The sequence below is a fragment of the Macaca fascicularis genome, chromosome 2, assembly GCF_037993035.2.
Source record: "Macaca fascicularis isolate 582-1 chromosome 2, T2T-MFA8v1.1".
Taxonomy (NCBI): Eukaryota; Metazoa; Chordata; class Mammalia; order Primates; family Cercopithecidae; genus Macaca; species Macaca fascicularis.
The window spans coordinates 97,389,135-97,406,991 of NC_088376.1; the positions used below are offsets into that span (position 1 = coordinate 97,389,135).

General features: G+C 43.6%; 1 protein-coding gene across 27 annotated transcripts in view; it reads left to right on the forward strand.

Annotated features, from left to right (window-relative positions):
- MAP3K13 (mitogen-activated protein kinase kinase kinase 13) overlaps positions 1–17,857 on the forward strand; it is a 190,092-nt gene that overhangs the window by 165,982 nt on the left and 6,253 nt on the right. For 26 of the 27 annotated variants that reach the window (XM_065540323.2, XM_074031586.1, XM_065540322.2 and 23 more), the window contains 4 exons: positions 4,482–4,591; positions 6,709–6,825; positions 7,781–7,918; positions 14,220–15,006. In XM_065540323.2, coding sequence (XP_065396395.1) covers positions 4,482–4,591; positions 6,709–6,825; positions 7,781–7,918; positions 14,220–15,006 — 1,152 coding nt within the window. Of the gene's footprint in view, positions 1–4,481; positions 4,592–5,459; positions 5,524–6,708; positions 6,826–7,780; positions 7,919–14,219; positions 15,007–17,857 lie in introns of those variants that run through there. The other variant, XM_074031601.1, reaches the window with a different exon arrangement.

A 17,857-nucleotide genomic window follows, 5' to 3' on the forward strand; every position in this document is an offset into this window, starting at 1 on the left:
TGAACCATTCTAGTGTTCTCTTGAGTGCCACTGTGACCACCCAGAAATTCAGGGACTAGGAGTTGCAGAGACACCCCAACTCTGAGGTTAGACTCTGCTGCCTTGAAAGTAATCTTCTTGTAAGGGAGCAGATGCATATGCAGAGGCTGGACACTCACATCAGGGAAGGAGTCGTGTGCCCAGTAAGGGTTGGACTGGACCCCACTATGGCTTTTCTGATTCCATCTGATTTCCCTTTACTAAGCCCCCAACATTTTGCTTCTGTACTCCTTAAGCTAGGCTGGAACTGGCTTAATTTCTTTTTTGTTGTTGTTTTTTATTTACTTTTTTAAAAGTGTGGTAAAAATAAAGATAGTATACAATTTGCCATTTTAACCAACTATTAAAAAAAAATTTTTTTTTTTTTTGAGACAGAGTTTCACTCTTGTCACCCAGGCTGGAGAGCAATGGTGTGATCTCAGCCCACTGCAACCTCCAGCTCCCGGGTTCAAGCTATTCTCCTGCCTCAGCCTCCCGAGTAGCTGGGACTACAGGCACCTGACACCATGCCGGCTAATTTTTTGTATTTTTAGTAGAGACGGGGTTTTACCATGTTGGCCAGGCTGGTCTCGAACTCCTGACTTCAGGCGATCCACCCGCCTCAGCCTCCCAAAGTGCTGGGATTATAGACATGAGCCGCTGCACCCGACTGATTTTAACCATTTTTTTAATGCACGACTCAGTGGCATTAATTACATTCACAATGTTGTGAAATTGTCACCACTATCTGTTTCCAAAAATTTTCATCACCTCATTCAGCAGTAACTCCACATTCCCTCCTCCCCACCACCCCTGGTAATCTCTATTCTACTTTCTGTCTCTATGAATTTGCCTATCCCAGGTTATTTCATTTAAGTAGAATCATACAATATTTGTTCGTTTGTGCCTGGCTTGTTTCACTTGGCGTGTTTTCAAGGTTCACGTATTTTGTAGCATGTGTCACAACTTCCTTACTTTTTATGGCTAAACAATATTCCATGGTATATATACCACATTTTGTTTATCCATTCATCTATTAATTCAACTTCATTTTGACACCTACACAGTATTCCCCACTTATCCGTGGTACATTCCGCGACCCCCAGTGGATGCCTAAAACCTTGAATAGTACGGAGCCTGACTGCTGTCCATCAGAACACGTTTCTTTTCAAATCTTCTACCCACAATATAATGTCTCTTCTATCTTAACTAAGCTCTTTCTTTACTTTTTATTTTTATTTTTTTTATTTTTTGGAGCAACCCTATTAACTGATTAGGCTCTTATTAGTACTGTGGACAGTAGGAGAGGAATGCTGGTTACATTTCAGTGTTTCTCAGGCATTGTAGTGAAATGATGGGAAATGCCCCTCCACTCCTAGGCAGGTGGCTTTGTTATAGGTCAAGCTCAGGCAGGACTCCTCCCACCCTTAGTCTTCTCTCTCAGAGGCTCCTCGACAGCTGTGCAAATTGGCTTTAGGCTTGCCAATCCTCCCTTTCTTCATATGTGCCCAGACATGCCTGAATTGCAGATTAAGCTCAAATTGGAACTTCTTTTCCATAAGATTCTAAGTATATAAAATGGAACTCAAAATTAACATGTGCCAAGAATAGGATACCTTCGGGGGAAACACATTCTTCATCAATACCTGGTTTTCCCATACATCCTTTTTCCTCTTCACAGGAGGGAATTTCTTTCTGGAAACCTACTTTCTTACAGATTTCAATCTTCAGAAAGTTCTCCTTGAGCTTCCCGTAATTATAAGCTAGATGTCAGGAGACTTATTTCCTCTAGAATTAAAACAAATCTCATCTGTGAGATAAAATTCCTCACCACCAGAGGGAGGTACTCCTTTTCTCATCCCTTCTCGAAGTATTTTAGTAGGATACAGTGACAGTTTTGCACAAAAGAGGATACTTCAAGACACAAATCTGACACTCTTATTCTTTTTTGGTCTAACTACTTTCACTTGTCATTCTTTCACCTCCTAAAGCTCAAATACTCCTCCTGCTCCATGACTTTGATCTGATGATTGACAGAATAGCATTACCAGGGGCTGCTGTCAAAGGCCATTAGCAAACAATAGAGTAGTGTATTCTGATGAGATTGGGCACGTTCAAGGTGGTATGGCCATAGACTGCAGTAGTGTATTCTGGATCTTGGCTTTCTAATGACATTGTTGGATAGATTTGCTGCCTGAAAGTCAACCAACCAACGGAAACTTCTCTCCAGTGTTCAATATATATACGGGAAAATCTAGCATATTACAGAATGATCATTTTTTGCATGATTAAAATATAATTTCCTCTATAAAAATAGATGAGAAACAGCTAATTTGAGGAAAACCTTCTATAAATCCACAATTACTTAAGAATAACTTCTTACTTGATCCAGAAAGATACTCTTTTTATTATTGTGGTAATAATAATAACTTAATGAGAGCTACTGTCTTATTTTATTTTATTTTATTTTATTTATTATCTGAGATGGAGTTTCGCTCTTGTTGCCCAGGCTGGAGTGCAATGGCGTGATCTTGGCTCACTGCAACCTCTGCCTCCCGGGTTCAAGCGATTCTCCTGCCTCAGCCTCCCAAGTAGCTGGGATTACAGGTGCGTGCCACCACACCCAGCTAATTTTTGTATTTTTAGTAGAGACAGGGTTTCAGCATGTTGGCCAGGCTGGTCTTGAACTCCCGACCTCATGATCTGCCCGCCTCGGCCTCCCAAAGTGCTGGGATTCCAGGAATGAGCCACCACACCCACAATAGCAATTAGAGATTGCTATTATTTGTTTTAAATTTTTTAAATTGAAAAAATATAGGCAAGGATGTAGAGAAACTGGAACCCTTGTACACTGTTGGTGAGAATGCAAAATGGTGCAACTAATATGGAAAACAATAGGGAGATTCCTCACCAAATTCAAAATGGAGCTACCTTACAATCTAGAGAGATACTTTTTAACATGAATCTAAAGGTAGTAGAATAATTTTAGGAGAAGATTATACCACTAGATACATTTAGTTACAAATCTAGCCTTCACTGGAAATTATATCTCATTAGCTTCTGGAGATGGAAGATAGTTTATACATAATATGAAGAAACTTATTTTTGTTGTTTCTCTCTGTGTCTACTGCCTATAGGCCACATTCCAGTAGTGGTTTTTCTACCCCCTAACATTTAGGTAAAATTAGCTTGAAATTTCATGCCCTGTGGAAAGCTGCGTGTCCTTTCTAATACTTCTGTAAATTTCTGGGAGAGTGATAATTTAATGGCCATTCTGCCTTTGCCTTCCTAAAATTCTTGGTCCCCACCCCTGCTGCCCTGTGGTTGTGCCTTTATCTTTGTCCCATATTGACCAAACATTCAATTCAGCGCCTTTCTTTAAAAAACAAAACAGGGCCGGGTGCGGTGGCTCACGCCTGTAATCCCAGCACTTTGGGAGGCCAAACAGGGTGGATCATTTGAGGTCAGGAGTTCGAGACCAGCACGGCCAACATGCTGAAATCCCGCCTCTACTAAAACTACAAAAATTAGCCGGGCATGGTGGCAGGCACCTGTAATCCCAGCTACTCAGGAGGCTGAGGCAGGAGGATCACTTGAACCCAGAAGACGGAGGCTGCAGTGAGCCGAGATCATGCCACTGCTCTCCAGCCTAGGCAACAGAGCAAGACTCTGTCTCAATAATAATAATAATAGTAATAATAATAAATAAACACTTAAAAAAAAAAAGCAGTCATTCAAAGCCTAAGTGAATGTCAGATACCTCACTGAAGGTTTAGAAAATTTAAAGAAGTTTACATTTTGAACAACATAAACCATGTATTAGACATCCATCCCTGTTCTAAAAATTTTGTCAAACTACTAAATTGCTTGGCCATACTCTCTCTTTCCTCCTCCTCCTTCTCTCCTTTCTGTTCTTTCCCTCAACTCCAAATTCCCATATAGTTTCTTATATTTCTAGTCCCATTTCCTGCTGTTCATGCCTATAGGGTCTTCTACTCTAGATATTTTCTCAAGATACTTTCCCAAATAAAACCTAGGAGGAATTCTGGGGCCAAAAACATGTTTGTAATCTCACACGCACATATACGTTTCCATGTGGTTATCAGAGCTGTTTTTTTCTGGCGAGGCTCTCTGAGCCACCATCTTGCCTTAAAGTGAACTCTTCTATTCCAGAAGTGATGGCCAGCATGCCAGCTGTGATGTACCTCAGTCAGTGCTGGAGGAAAACTTGGAAAAACACAGCATCATATATTGGAGTAGAAATATAGAAATGGGCTGGGGCATGGAGATATAGTAGCAGCAGATATTTTGCTATCAATCAAATCATATTTTTTGAACATCTATTCTAAAAAAGGCTCTTCAGTATAAGCATGCAGGAATGAAAAATCTTGTACGTGACTTTTTGGATATATCAGGGATTGAAACTCTTGGAATTTATCAAAATCTAATTTGTCCTTGCCCAGGCTGAATGGAGAGAGGAAGTGAAGAAACATTTTGAGAAGATCAAAAGTGAAGGAACTTGTATACACCGGTTAGATGAAGAGCTGATTCGAAGGCGCAGAGAAGAGCTCAGGTCAGCTCATCCCTCCTTCCCCACCTGCCCTCATCCCCAGGTCTTCCGATGGTAGCAGGAACGCTCTTCATAACCACCATTGCACTTTCCACACACCTTTCACCTCTGCGTTTTATTGTTAATGCTCTTTAAAAGTTGCCCCAAAAGTTAGCCCTCCTTTATATCTCTTTCCTATCCCTTCCTCCCAACTCCATTATCCTCTTTTATTATGTCTCTGCAACAAAGATTCTTGAAACAATGCTATTTAGTCATTCAGCCAGTGTCCTAGGTGCCATGGAATTCCAGAAATGTGTAAGATTTAGTCCCTGGCTTCAAGATGCTTATAATCTATTAAGAGATATAAGGCCAAGGCAGTGGCTCACACCTGTAATCCCAGCACTTTCAGAGGCCAAGGCAGGCGGATCACTTGAGCCCAGGAGTTCGAGATCAGCCTGCCCAACACGGCAAAACCCTATCTCTACTAAAAATACGAAAAATTAGCTGGATGTAGTGGCGCACAACACCTGTGATCCCAGCTATGCAGGAGACAGAGGCATGAGAATCACTTAAACCCAGGAGATGGAGGCTGCAGTGAGCCAAGATTGTGCCACTGCACCCCAGCCTGGGTGACAGAGTGAGATTCTCTCAAAAAGAGAGAGAGACAGATAAGACATGTTCATGGATAATCACTGATACGGTTTGGCTGTGTCTCTACCCAAATCTCACCTCAAATTGTAACCCCCATTATCCCCATGTGTCAAGGACAGAACCAGATGGAGTAACTGGATCTTGGGGGCAGTTCCCCCCCGCCCCCGCTGTTTTTGTGATAATGCATGAGTTCTCAGAAGATCTGATGGTTTTATAAACGTCTGGCATTTCCCCTGCTTGCACTCACTCCATCCTGCTGCCCTGTGAAGAAGGTGCCTGCTTCTCCTTTGCCTTCTGCCATGATTGTAAGTTTCCTGAGGCCTCCCCAGCCATGCAGAACTGTGAGTCAGTGAAACCTCTTTCCTTTATTAAATTACCCAGTCTCGGGTATTTCTTCATAGCTCTGTGAGAACAGACTAATACAATCGCATCTGAGTCCGTTCCAGCTGCTATAACAAACTTTAGACTGGATAATTTATAAACAATAGAAATGTGTTGGACAAAGTTCTGGAGCCAGGAAAGTCCATGATCAAGGTGCCAGCAGGTTCAGTGTCTGGTGAGGGCCCATTTCTCATAGATGGCACCTTCTCTGTGTCCTCACACTGCAGAAGGGCAAAAGGGCTCCCTCAAGTCTTTTTTATAAGGGGACTCATCTCATTGACAAGGGCAGAGCTCTCATGACCTAATCACCTCCTAAAGACCCCACCTCTGTGTCGTTTTTTTTTTTTTTTTTTTTTTTGAGATGGAGTCTTGCTCTGTCACTCAGGCTGGAGTGCAGGGCACCATTTCAGCTCACTGCAACCTCCACCTCTTTGGTTTAAGCGATTCTTCTGCCTCAGCCTCCCAAGTAGCTGGGACTACAGGTGTGCGCCACCACGCCGGGCTACTTTTTGTATTTTTAGTAGAAATGGGGTTTCAACATATTGCCCAGGTTGGTCTTGAACTCCTGACCTCATGACCCACCCGCCTCAGCCTCCCAAAGTGTTGGGATTATAGGCGTGAGCCACTGCACCTGGCTGACCCTACCTCTTAACATTATCATCTTGGGTGTTAGGTTTCACATATAAATCTGGGGGGGACACAAACATTCAGACCATACCAACCACTGTATCACACAGGATCTGGGCCATGGCTAAGTGTAAATGAGTGATCATGGCGTTGGCTTTAACTGCATGTTTCCATTAACATATGAGTCTCTTCTACTGTATTCTTATTAAGATAGGACAAATTATAGACAGAGTTTTATCTGTGGCCCTCTTGGCTATTCTATACGACTGATGGGCCCTTTAGAATAAACCAAGTGGAGAGCTTAGATTTCCCACCTCCCATTCCATTTTGTCTGAGTTACTGCGCTGGACAAGGGAACCTTAAACTACGAGGGCTCTTGGGCAAATGCTTTTGTGATCAATCATCCTGTTTCGTATTTCATCAAGCGGACTTTTTTCTCCCGAAGTTGGTTGGCCTGGCTGACCCTGTGTTTTCTTTGATAGGCATGCGTTGGATATTCGTGAACACTATGAGCGGAAGCTTGAGCGGGCGAATAATTTATACATGGAATTGAGTGCCATCATGCTGCAGCTAGAAATGCGGGAGAAGGAGCTCATTAAGTATGTATCCAGACCAGTGTCTGTTCTTACTGATTTGAGTCTGTCAATCAGCAGAAACATACTACCCTTCCACATTGCTGCTACTCAGAACTGGCAGATATTTCATTCATTCACCCAACATTCCTTCCAGGATGTGCTATGCACAGGTCCCTGCCCCCAGCGAGGTATACAAATAAGCAGAGTTGCCACAGAGCAAGTTATAGGGGAACATGCACTTGGCAGTCATTTGCTGCATTGGGAAGGGGTCCGCATTTCAAAAAGAGCACAGGGTGGAGAGCGGGGAGCCGATTGCCGCCTGGGGAAATGTGTTGGCTGCTGAAAGTGGTGTAAGGTCCTCCTGATGGTGGCAAGAAAACCCTGGGAATCCTGACCAAAAAAGCAGCTACTGAAAATAAGCAGGACTTCTGCCATTGTATTATGTTGGGGAAATGAAAGTGAGTATTAGTGTCAGTCCATGAGCTGAAGAGCAGAATGCAGTCAGGTTAATTTGAATCTAGAATTGTTTTTTTTTTTTTTTTTTGAGACGGAGTCTTGCTCTGTCACCCAGACTGCAGTGCAGTGGCATGATCTCACTGCAACCTCCACCTCCCAGGTTCAAGTGATTCTCCTGCCTCAGCCTCCCAAGTAGCTGGGATTACAGGTACCCACCACCACACCCGGTTAATTTTTGTATTTTTAGTAGACACGGGGTTTCACCATGTTGGCCAGGCTGGTCTCAAACTCCCAACCTCAGGTCATTCACCCGCCTCAGCCTCTCAAAGTTCTGGGATTGCAGGCGTGAGCCACCGTGCCAGCTTTGTTTGTTTTTTAAACCTGAATGGCAGCTTTGTTATTCAAATAGCCTGTATCTGCTAAATATGGCCAGAATCTGTGGGTAGAATTAGCCTGTGAAAATATTCTGCATATCCTTTCTGTCTGCAATGACTGAGGTGTGGCTTTTGCGTGTATTTTTCAGGCGTGAGCAAGCAGTGGAAAAGAAGTATCCTGGCACCTACAAACGACACCCTGTTCGTCCAATCATCCACTCCAACGCCATGGAGAAACTCATGAAAAGGAAAGGAGTGCCTCACAAATCTGGGATGCAGACCAAACGGTGAGACACCTGTACAAACACAGTATTCAGATAAATGGGGAAAAAGCCCCCTACAAATCCATTCTCACATGATGATGGATGTGGCCTCTTCTGTAGCTCATCAGATGAGTGTAGAGATACTCTTCTCTAGGTAAAACAGAGTAGGAAGGTGAGGGAGTATCACAGACTTTAGAAATCCAGCTTTTACATCTGTGGCATAAATATTTATTGTCTTAGCATGGAAAGGTAAATAAACTGGAGGCCAGACAGACCTGGATGCAAATCCTGGACCTGCCTTATAAGGTATATGACTTTACCTCTGTCAACCCCAGTGTCCTCATGGCTAAAATGGTACAATTACAGCACATGAGATTTCTTTTTATTTTTTTGATCTCTAGGACACAGAATTGGGTTAGTCATAATTCTTGATTTATGACACAGTAGTCCATGCATGCCTACTTGTATTCACACATTTAGTTTGTTCTTGTTAATAATGTGGAAAGTACCTGCAAACTCACTGTATTAGTTCCTTCTTGCATTGCCATAAAGACATACCTGGCTGGGGCAGGGCCCAGTGGCTCACACCTGTAATCCCAGCACTTTGGGAGACCGAGGCAGGCAGATCACGAGGTCAGGAGATCGAGACCATCCTGGCCAACATGGTGAAACCCCATCTCTACTAAAAAAATTACAAAAAATGAGCTGGGCGTGGCGGCATGCGCCTGTAGTCCCAGCTACTCGGGAGGCTGAGGCAGGAGAATAGCATGAACCTGGGAGGCGGAGCTTGCAGTAAGCCGAGATCAGTCACTGCACTCCCACCTGGGCGACAGAATGAGACTCCGTCTCAAAAAAAAAAAAAAAGATAGAAATACCTGGCTGGGCGCAGTGGCTCACACCTGTAATCCTGGCATTTTGGGAGGCTGAGGCGGGTGGATCACAAGGTCAGGAGATAGAGACCATCCTGGCCAACATGGTGAAACCCTGTCTCTATAAAAATGCAAAAAAAATTTAACCAGGCATGGTGGCAGGCGCCTGTAATCCCAGCTACTTGGGAGGCTGAGACAGGAGAATCGCTTGAACTAGAGAGTTGGAGGTTGCAGTGAGCCAAGATCACACCACTGCACTCCAGTCTGGTGACAGAGTGTGACTCAGTGTCAAAAAAAAAAAAAAAAAAAAAAAACCTGACACTGGGTAATTTTTAAAGATAAAGGGTTTAATTGACTCATGGTTCTACAGGCTACACAGGAAGCATGAAGCCTTCTGCTTAGCTTCTGGGGAGGCCTCAGGAAACTTACAATCATGGTGAAAGATGAAGGGGGAGCCAGCACTTCACATGGCTGGAATAGGAAGAAGAGAGAGCAAAGTGGGAGGCGCTACATTCCTTTAAATAACCAAATCTCGTGAGAACTCACTCACTCACTATCATGAGAACAGCACCCAGGGGATGATGCTAAACCATTCATGAGAACGCGCCCCCATGATCCAGTCACCCCCAACCAGGCCCCACCTCCAACAGCAGGGATTACAATCCGACATGAGATTTGGGTGGGGAATGTAGACTCAAACCGTATCACTCATCATGGAAACAAAAGCAGGGGCTTTGATTATTACCTACATCTAACCATATGTTTCCCCTCATTGTACCCTAGCATGGGAGTTTTGTGAAGTTTAAATAAGATAATACGTATAACATGTGAAATCATCTATCAAATCATAGATGCTCAAAAAATGTATTTTGGGATGGTTTAAAAAAAGATTGCCCTTTCATCTTTTTACTACATATTTGCCTTATATTAGTTTAATCTTGGAATTCTCTTCCTCTCATTTTTCCTTTACCAAACTCTGTAGAGACTCATTCCTCTCAAGTAACAGAGGGTTGGCTCTCTCCTAGCTAAGTTAATGTAAAGGGAAGGAATGTCCCTAAACCTAGGGTGTAGACCTAATAGTGAGATGTGAGCTAAATGCAGTAAGAATAGAGGTAATAAGAGAACACAAACCAAGAATGTATTATGATGCTATCAGAATGGCAGTCATTCTGCCATAGCTGGATTAATAGGTACCTAACTTCTAATGAGTAACTACACGGACTAATCCCAATTTTGCTTTTACCCACTGCCCCAAGCATCTAATGGTCAAGTTCTGAGAAACTTTTTTCAGATTCCACCTGACACAATCCTTGTGGGTGGGATAAATCCCAACACCCCTTTTCTTTTGTTGTACTAATAGGGACAGAGTCTGCCTGATGGCTGCTCCCTGCCTTCTGCCTACAGTGAAAAGAAAGAGCACTGGGGGAGAAAATAGAACTATTTAACTTTTTAAAATATGAGCTCGTGTTTGCTTTTATTTTGGCTATGAGAAATGTTTGAAGGAGTTTGATACCACAAGTAGATTCTTAGTCAATGAGCTAGCTGAACACGAGAAGGCAACCTGCAAAGAGCTGTACTGTCAGCTGATTGTCCCTTGAAGGAGTTCAGTTTCACATGATTTGGACAGTGCAATGATTACCTAGTGAGAAGTCTGGAGACCTTGAAGGAAATTAGAGAGGAGAAACCATTCAACCATCCTTAAGCCCAGATTTCAGTTTATGTTTAGTTAGAGACTAAAAAGAAGAGTGTCAAGTTCAATCATGGACATTTCCAGCCTGTCATACCTGAGTACAGTCCAAAAAGATAGTCTGAATACCCCATAATAAGGAGAGGCTTGAAATGAGGAAGAACTATGCCTCAGGGTCAAAAGACTTGGGTTCAAGTTATGAGTTCTGCCATTTGCTAGCTTTGTGATGGATACAAGCCAACATAACCTCTGATCCTCAGTGCACTTCTCCATAAAATGGGTATTGTAATAGTAGGAACCAAGTGCTTTCTGCAGTACAAGTTGGCCAGCTGACCATAGAATTTTGAATCTGGGACAGGAAGCTGCCAATAGCAGACAATACCCTACCCACCTTATCTTAAACCCTTAATACCTGGAACTTCTATGCTAAGACAAGTCCTCAACTGTACTTTTCTTGTATAAGAAGAAAAACCCATCTCCTGCTGCCTGCTGCCTACTTATGAGCTCTGGCTATTCAATGTGTGGCCTCACTTTAGCATCATCTGAGAGCTTGTTATACTTGCAGGCTCTGAGGCCCCACCCCAGACCTACTAAATCAAAGTCTTCATTTTTAACAAGCTCCCCAGGTGATTTGTATGTGCCTTCAAGTTTGAACTCTGACCTTCAATAAACCAGATTGAAAATTAGGCGAGACTTTTTGTCTGGATTCTACCACTAATGAGCTATGAGAGTATGAGCCTTTTTGGCTGGGCTGTGCGCTCTTCGTCACATATGGTGAAAACAGGATTGTACCTATGGTTTCCAAGCGAAGCCTGGAACACTCAAAGGCTTGTACAGAGGTTTCTCAGAGGCCACTGCAGGTGTAGAAAGGACAAGGAGGGGGAGCCCGGGAGCCCTGCAGAGAGGGGCTGCTGCTCTCCACTTCAATCAGTTGCACTATACCTGTTTTATATACTGCACTTCTCATAATAATTCATTTGAGAGGATTCTGTTGTTAAAAACAAAAAAGTCTGGGCCTGTTATCTGTAAAATTTCATGCTGACTTGTGTCTTTCTGGTCCAAAGAAGGGTAAGGCTACTCGCTGGTAGGAAGAAAGCAGTGGTTCTTCCTGGTAATCCTAGGGACTCTGCCCTGATCAGTTCATCAGTTCAGAAACCAGTTACTGTTTCCCTACAGACCTTGGAGTCAGTGTGGGCCAGGTTCACCTTCAGGACCCTGATTTTCTTTTGCACATAATCTTCACGACTGGCCCAGTGGACACGTGAAAACAGGACTGTGAAAGAACCCCCTCCCTTTAGGATCAAAGTGAAATGCCAGTGTCACTCCGCACTAGCCCTTCTCTTCGCGCTGCTACTCAGCCTCCTGCTGAGCTCTGTATTTCCTCCTTCTCTGACCCCTCCCTTCCTTTTCCTTCCTTCAGGCTTCACTGAGTACTCACTTTAAACAAGACTCCTTGCTAGGGTGAGGTATAGGATATAATACAGAAGGAATAACAGAAATCCTCTATAAGTGGACATGTAGGTTGTTCCCAGCTTTTTGCTATTTCAAATAATACTGTAACATAACATCATCAAACATATATTTTGATGCACATATGAGAGGACTTCAAAAACTTCATGGAAAATGTAATTATAAAGGGTAACAATTAAAAATATAAACTTTACTTCTCAACATAAGCTCCATCAAGGTTAAGATAATTTTGTAAGTGATGATATCAGTCATTTAACTCATCCCTAAAGAACCGAGAGTCCTGGGAATGTACCCATGTCACTACAGTCTTTTTTAGATTATTAACTGAAGAAAAATGGATGCCCTTTAAAGGTATTTTCAGATTAGGAAACAAAAAGAAATGAGAAGGAGCCACATTGGGAGTGTAAGGTGGATGCTTAATGATCTCTTATAGAAACTTGAAAAATTGCCCTTGTGTGATGAGATGAATGAGCAGGAGCATTGTCATGGTGGAGAAGGACTCTCTGGTGAAGGTTTCCTGGACTTTTTTCTGCTAATGTTTTGGCTAACTTTCTAAAACACTCATATAATAAGCACATATTGTCATTCTTACGGCCCTCCAGAAAGTCAACAAGCAAAATGCTTTGAGCATCCCAAAAAACTGTTGCCATGACCTTTGCTTTTTTTTTTTTTTGTAGAGACAGGGTCTTGCTATGTTGCCTAGACTGGTCTCAAACTCCTGGCCTCAAGCAATCCTCCTATCTTGGCCTCCAAAGTGCTGGGATTACAGGTGTGAGCCTGACCTGGACGACTTTTACTCATTTTTTTTTTTTTTTTTGAGACGAAGTCTTACTCTTGTCACTCAGGCTGGAGTGCAGTGGCGTGATTTTAGCTTTCTGCAACCTCCGCCTCCTGGGTTCAAGCGATTCTCCTACCTCAGCCTCCCGAGTAGCTGGGATTACAGGCACCCACCACCACACCTGGCTAATTTTTGTAATTTTAGTAGAAATGGGGTTTCACCATGTTGGCCAGGCTAGTCTCGAACTCCTGACCTCAGGTGATCCACCAGCCTCGACCTCCCAAAGTGCTGGGATTATATGCATGAGCCACCACGCCCAGCCGACCTTTACTCCTGACCAGTCTGCTTTGACTGGACCAGTTCCACCTTTTGGTAGCCATTGCTTTAATTGTGCTTTGTCTTCAGGATCATACTGGTAGAGCTGTGTTTCATCTCCTGTTACAATTTCACTTATTTAAAGAGATGTTTGAAGATCTTGATCTCAAGTGTTTAAAATTTCTATTGAAAGTTCTGCTCTTGTACGCAGCTGATTTGAATGCAACAGTTTTGGTTCCCATTGAGTGGAAAGTTTGTTCAACTTTAATTTTTCTATCAGAATTGTGTACACTGAGCCAAATGAGGTGTCTATTGTGTTGGCTATTTTTTCTGCTGTTAATCATCAGTTCTCTTCAATTAGGGCATGAGTAAGATGAATTTTTTTTCTCACAAATTGATGTGGTTGGTCTGTTCCTGTGGGCTTCGTCTTCAACATCATCTCATCCCTTTTTTTTTTTTTTTTTTTGAGACAGAGTCTCGCTCTGTTGCCCAGGCTGGAGTGCAGTGGCACCATCTCGGCTCACTGCAACCTCTGCCTCCCGAGTTCAAGCGATTCTCCTGCCTCAGCCTCCCGAGTAGCTGGGACTACAGGCACGCGCCACCACGCCCAGCTAATTTTTGATTTTTAGTAGAGACGGGGTTTCACCATGTTGGCCAGGCTGGTCTCGATCTCTTGACCTCGTGATCCACCCTCCTTGGCCTCCCAAAGTGCTGGGATTACAGGCATGAGCCACTGCGCCCAGCCCAGCCCTTCTTAAAGAAGTTATCCATTTGTAAACTGCTGATTTCTTTGGGACTTTGTCCCCATAAACTTTTCATAAGGCGTCGATGTGTTCATCATTCTTCCACTTAAGCTTCCCCACAAATTTGCTGTTCTTTAATTGTAGCAGAATTCATGTTGCTCTGATAGGGGCTGTTTTCAAAGCGATTGTTCTGAGTGCCTCAAACTAGATCATGTTTACAGACGTCACCAATAAGGTGGTACAAGTTTATTTTGATGCAAAAACTTTTGAGATCCATGCATAGCTTTTTCATAATATGCATTTTCCATGAACATTTTGCAGACTCCTCATACATTATCTCTATTGGATAAATCCCGGTGACTGCTGATTCAAAGGCTCTATGTATTTTAAGTCTTAGGATAAATTTCCCCAAACTTGAATGTGTTTTCATGTGTTTCAGACTAAATCTGTTCTTTTCTCCCAGGCCAGACTTGTTGAGGTCGGAAGGGATCCCCAGCACAGAAGTGGCTCCCACTGCATCCCCTTTGTCCGTAAGTCCCAAAATGTCCACCTCTAGCAGCAAGAGCCGGTATCGAAGCAAACCACGCCACCGTCGAGGGAATAGCAGAGGCAGCCATAGTGACTTTGCGGCGATCTTGAAAAACCAGCCAGCCCAGGAAAATTCACCCCATCCTGCTTACCTACACCAAGCTCAATCCCAATACCCTTCTCTCCATCACCATAATTCTCTGCAGCAGCAATACCAGCAGCCCCCTCCTGCCATGTCCCAGAGTCACCATCCCAGACTCAATATGCACGGACAGGACATTGCAACCTGCGCCAACAACCTGAGGTATTTTGGCCCAGCAGCAGCCCTGCGGAGCCCACTCAGCAACCATGCTCAGAGACAGCTGCCCGGCTCGAGCCCTGACCTCATCTCCACAGCCATGGCTGCAGATTGCTGGAGAAGTTCTGAGCCTGACAAGGGCCAAGCTGGTCCCTGGGGCTGTTGCCAGGCTGACCCTTATGACCCCTGCCTTCAGTGCAGGCCAGAACAGTATGGGTCCTTAGACATACCCTCTGCTGAGCCAGTGGGGAGGAGCCCTGACCTTTCCAAGTCACCAGCACACAATCCTCTCTTGGAAAACGCCCAGAGTTCTGAGAAAATGGAAGAAAATGAATTCAGCGGCTGTAGGTCTGAGTCATCCCTCGGCACCTCTCATCTCGTCACCCCTCCAGCGCTACCTCGAAAAACAAGGCCTCTGCAGAAGGTAAAGTGTGATGACAAGAGGGGCCTGCGTCACTGCCTTCAAAGAATGCCAGAGCCTGTTATGTTAGATACATTAGAGAGCTACGTAAAAAGCATACATTTTGTAAAAGGACAAGATAACAGAAACATAAATCGAAATTTATTTTACTTTAAATTCATTCTTTCCACACTACTTAAGTGATAAACTACAGAATACACTTTAGGAACTACTGAACCAGAGGACTGAGTCAAGTGTATGTATAATAATTTATGAATACATAATTATATATTGGGGATATGGGCTGAGCACGGTGGCTCACGCCTATAATCCCAGCACTTTGGGAGGCCAAAGCAGGAGGATCACTTGAGGTCAAGAGTTCGAGACCATCCTGGCCAACATGGTCTCTACTAAAAAAATATAAAAATTAGCCAGGTGGTAGCACACACCTCTAATCCAAACTACTCGGGAGACTGAGGCATGAGAATGGCTTGAACCTGGGAGGCGGAGGTTGCACTGAGCCAAGATCGTGCCACTGCACTCCAGTCTGGGCGGCAGAGCGAGACCCTGTCTCAAAAAAAAAAAAAAAAAAAAAAAAAAACTATGTAGTGGGGATATGTAATCAAAATAGTTTGGAAACCACTATGCTACAGCTCTAGTCCTGAGGGATGTTACGGGAAGTAAGGAGCCTGTTATAGAGTAAGTTTAAGAAGCACAGTATTCTCTCATCCCCTCATACATATTCCTAGTGCACATTAACAGTCCTCTACTTTGAGAAATCATGCAGTAAACTTGTTTAACCGAGCATTTCCTCACCTATTTGAACATACTGCCTTTTAAAATTAACATCTATTAATCCCCCGTGGCACTAGCTTTCTTCACAATTTACTTTGGAAAACATTGCCTTAATTGACAGGCATCGTGACCCAGATAGTTCTTAGTCATTGAAACCTGTTTCTCTCCTCCTTATCCACTGGCTGCCTAGGATTTGTCAGCTGGGAAGCAGACTACCATAGCAGTTAAGAGCGCGAGCCTAGGAGTCAGACAGATCTTCCTTTAAAGCCAGTCTCTTGGCCGGGCGTGGTGGCTCATGCTTGTAATCCCAGCACTTTGGGAGGCCGAGGCAGGTGGATCATGAGGTCAGGAGTTCAAGACCAGCCTGGCCAACATGGTGAAACCCCATCTCTACCAAAAATACAAAAATTAGCCAGGCGTGGTGGCAGGCACCTGTAATCCCAGCTACTCAGGAGGCTGAGGCAGAGAATTGCTTGAACCCGGGAGGTGGCTGCTGCAGTGAGCTGAGATCCCGCCACTGCACTCCAGTCTGGGCGACAGTGTGAGACCCCATCTCAAAAAAAAAAAAAAAAAAAAAAAAAGCCACACTCTTCCACTTAGTACCTCTATGGACCTCAGTTTCCTTGTCTATAAAATGGGCCTAACATTGGACTCTGCCTCATCGGTTGATATAAAGACTACATGCATGAATACATATAAAGCATTTAAAACAGGGTCTGGAACATAGCACTTTTCCAAAAGTATTAGCTCTTCTTGCTATGAGTCAAAAAGAAGATTATGTATGAAAAATGTTTACAACATGCTAGACACCCACCCAATTCTAAGTATGGTTTCATCTCATCATCATTGTTCATCAGGAATTTAGCTGAAGGAATGAAAGGGTATAAAATGTAATGAGTATGTCTGGTCAACTAGGCATTGAGTAGAAAAGAAGCTGAAGCTGAGGGCTGTCATCTGAGAATTGCATTTCCCCCTCCACCTACACTGCTGCTCCTGTACTGACTAAGCAGTCCCAGAGATTAAATTGTGTTTCAGGGGCTGGCCACGGTGGCTCACGCCTGTAGTCCCAGCACTTTGGGAGGCCAAGGCGGGCAAATCACCTGAGGTCCGGAGTTTGAGACCAGCCTGGCCAATATGGTGAAACCCTGTCTCTACTAAAAATACAAAAATTAGCCGGGCATGGTGGTCCACTCCTGTAATCCCAGGTACTCGGAGGCTGAGGCAGGAGAATCACTTGAACCTGGGAGGCAGAGGTTGCAGTGAGCCAAGATCACACTACTGAACTCCAGCCTGGGCAACAGAGCAAGACTCTGTCTCAATAAATAAATAAATAAATAAATAAATAAATAAATAATTGTGTTTCAGCTGGTGCAGTTGATTTGGGCCAATCCATTCTCTGCTCCTCCAACTCCGATGGCCAGTAACTTGTATTTTTTGGTAACTTCTTTATTAAGATATAATTTGCATACCATACAGTCCCCCTGTTTAAAAGTGTATAGTTCAATGCTTTTTATCCACAGAGTTGTGTAACTATCACCATGACCAATTTTACAACACTTTTATCACCCCAGAAACAAACTCCGCACCCTTTAGCAGTCACCCCATCCCCTAGGCTCCCCCAGATAACATGTATCTTTGAACCTTTCTCATGCCGTTGTGATATCATCTACGGGTCTTTACGCCGTAGAACACATACCTTGTACATTTGGCTTCATTGGAACCTCACTCCCACAGAGCAGCTCAACTTTTCTTTACCAAAATATAGTCCCATAGGTCCTCCTAGGGTAAACTGCTCATCTCAGCAGTCAGGATAACTTCATCTCTGTCTTTCCTATTTAAAAAAAAAAAAAAGCATATCAGAATACAAGTAAGAGTCATGATATTTTAAAACTGACTTTTAAAAAGGTAAATTATTCTCAATATTTGGTACAGTTCCTTGGACCCAGTTACCCACATTACAAGTGATTGGGTAATCCAGCGTATCATGATGCTGTGCTTAAGGACAGTTGATCTTAAGTGTGGCTGCTCCTATGCCCTTGGTTTGAGATGAGTTCTCTGTAAAGGAAGATCACCTCAGTCA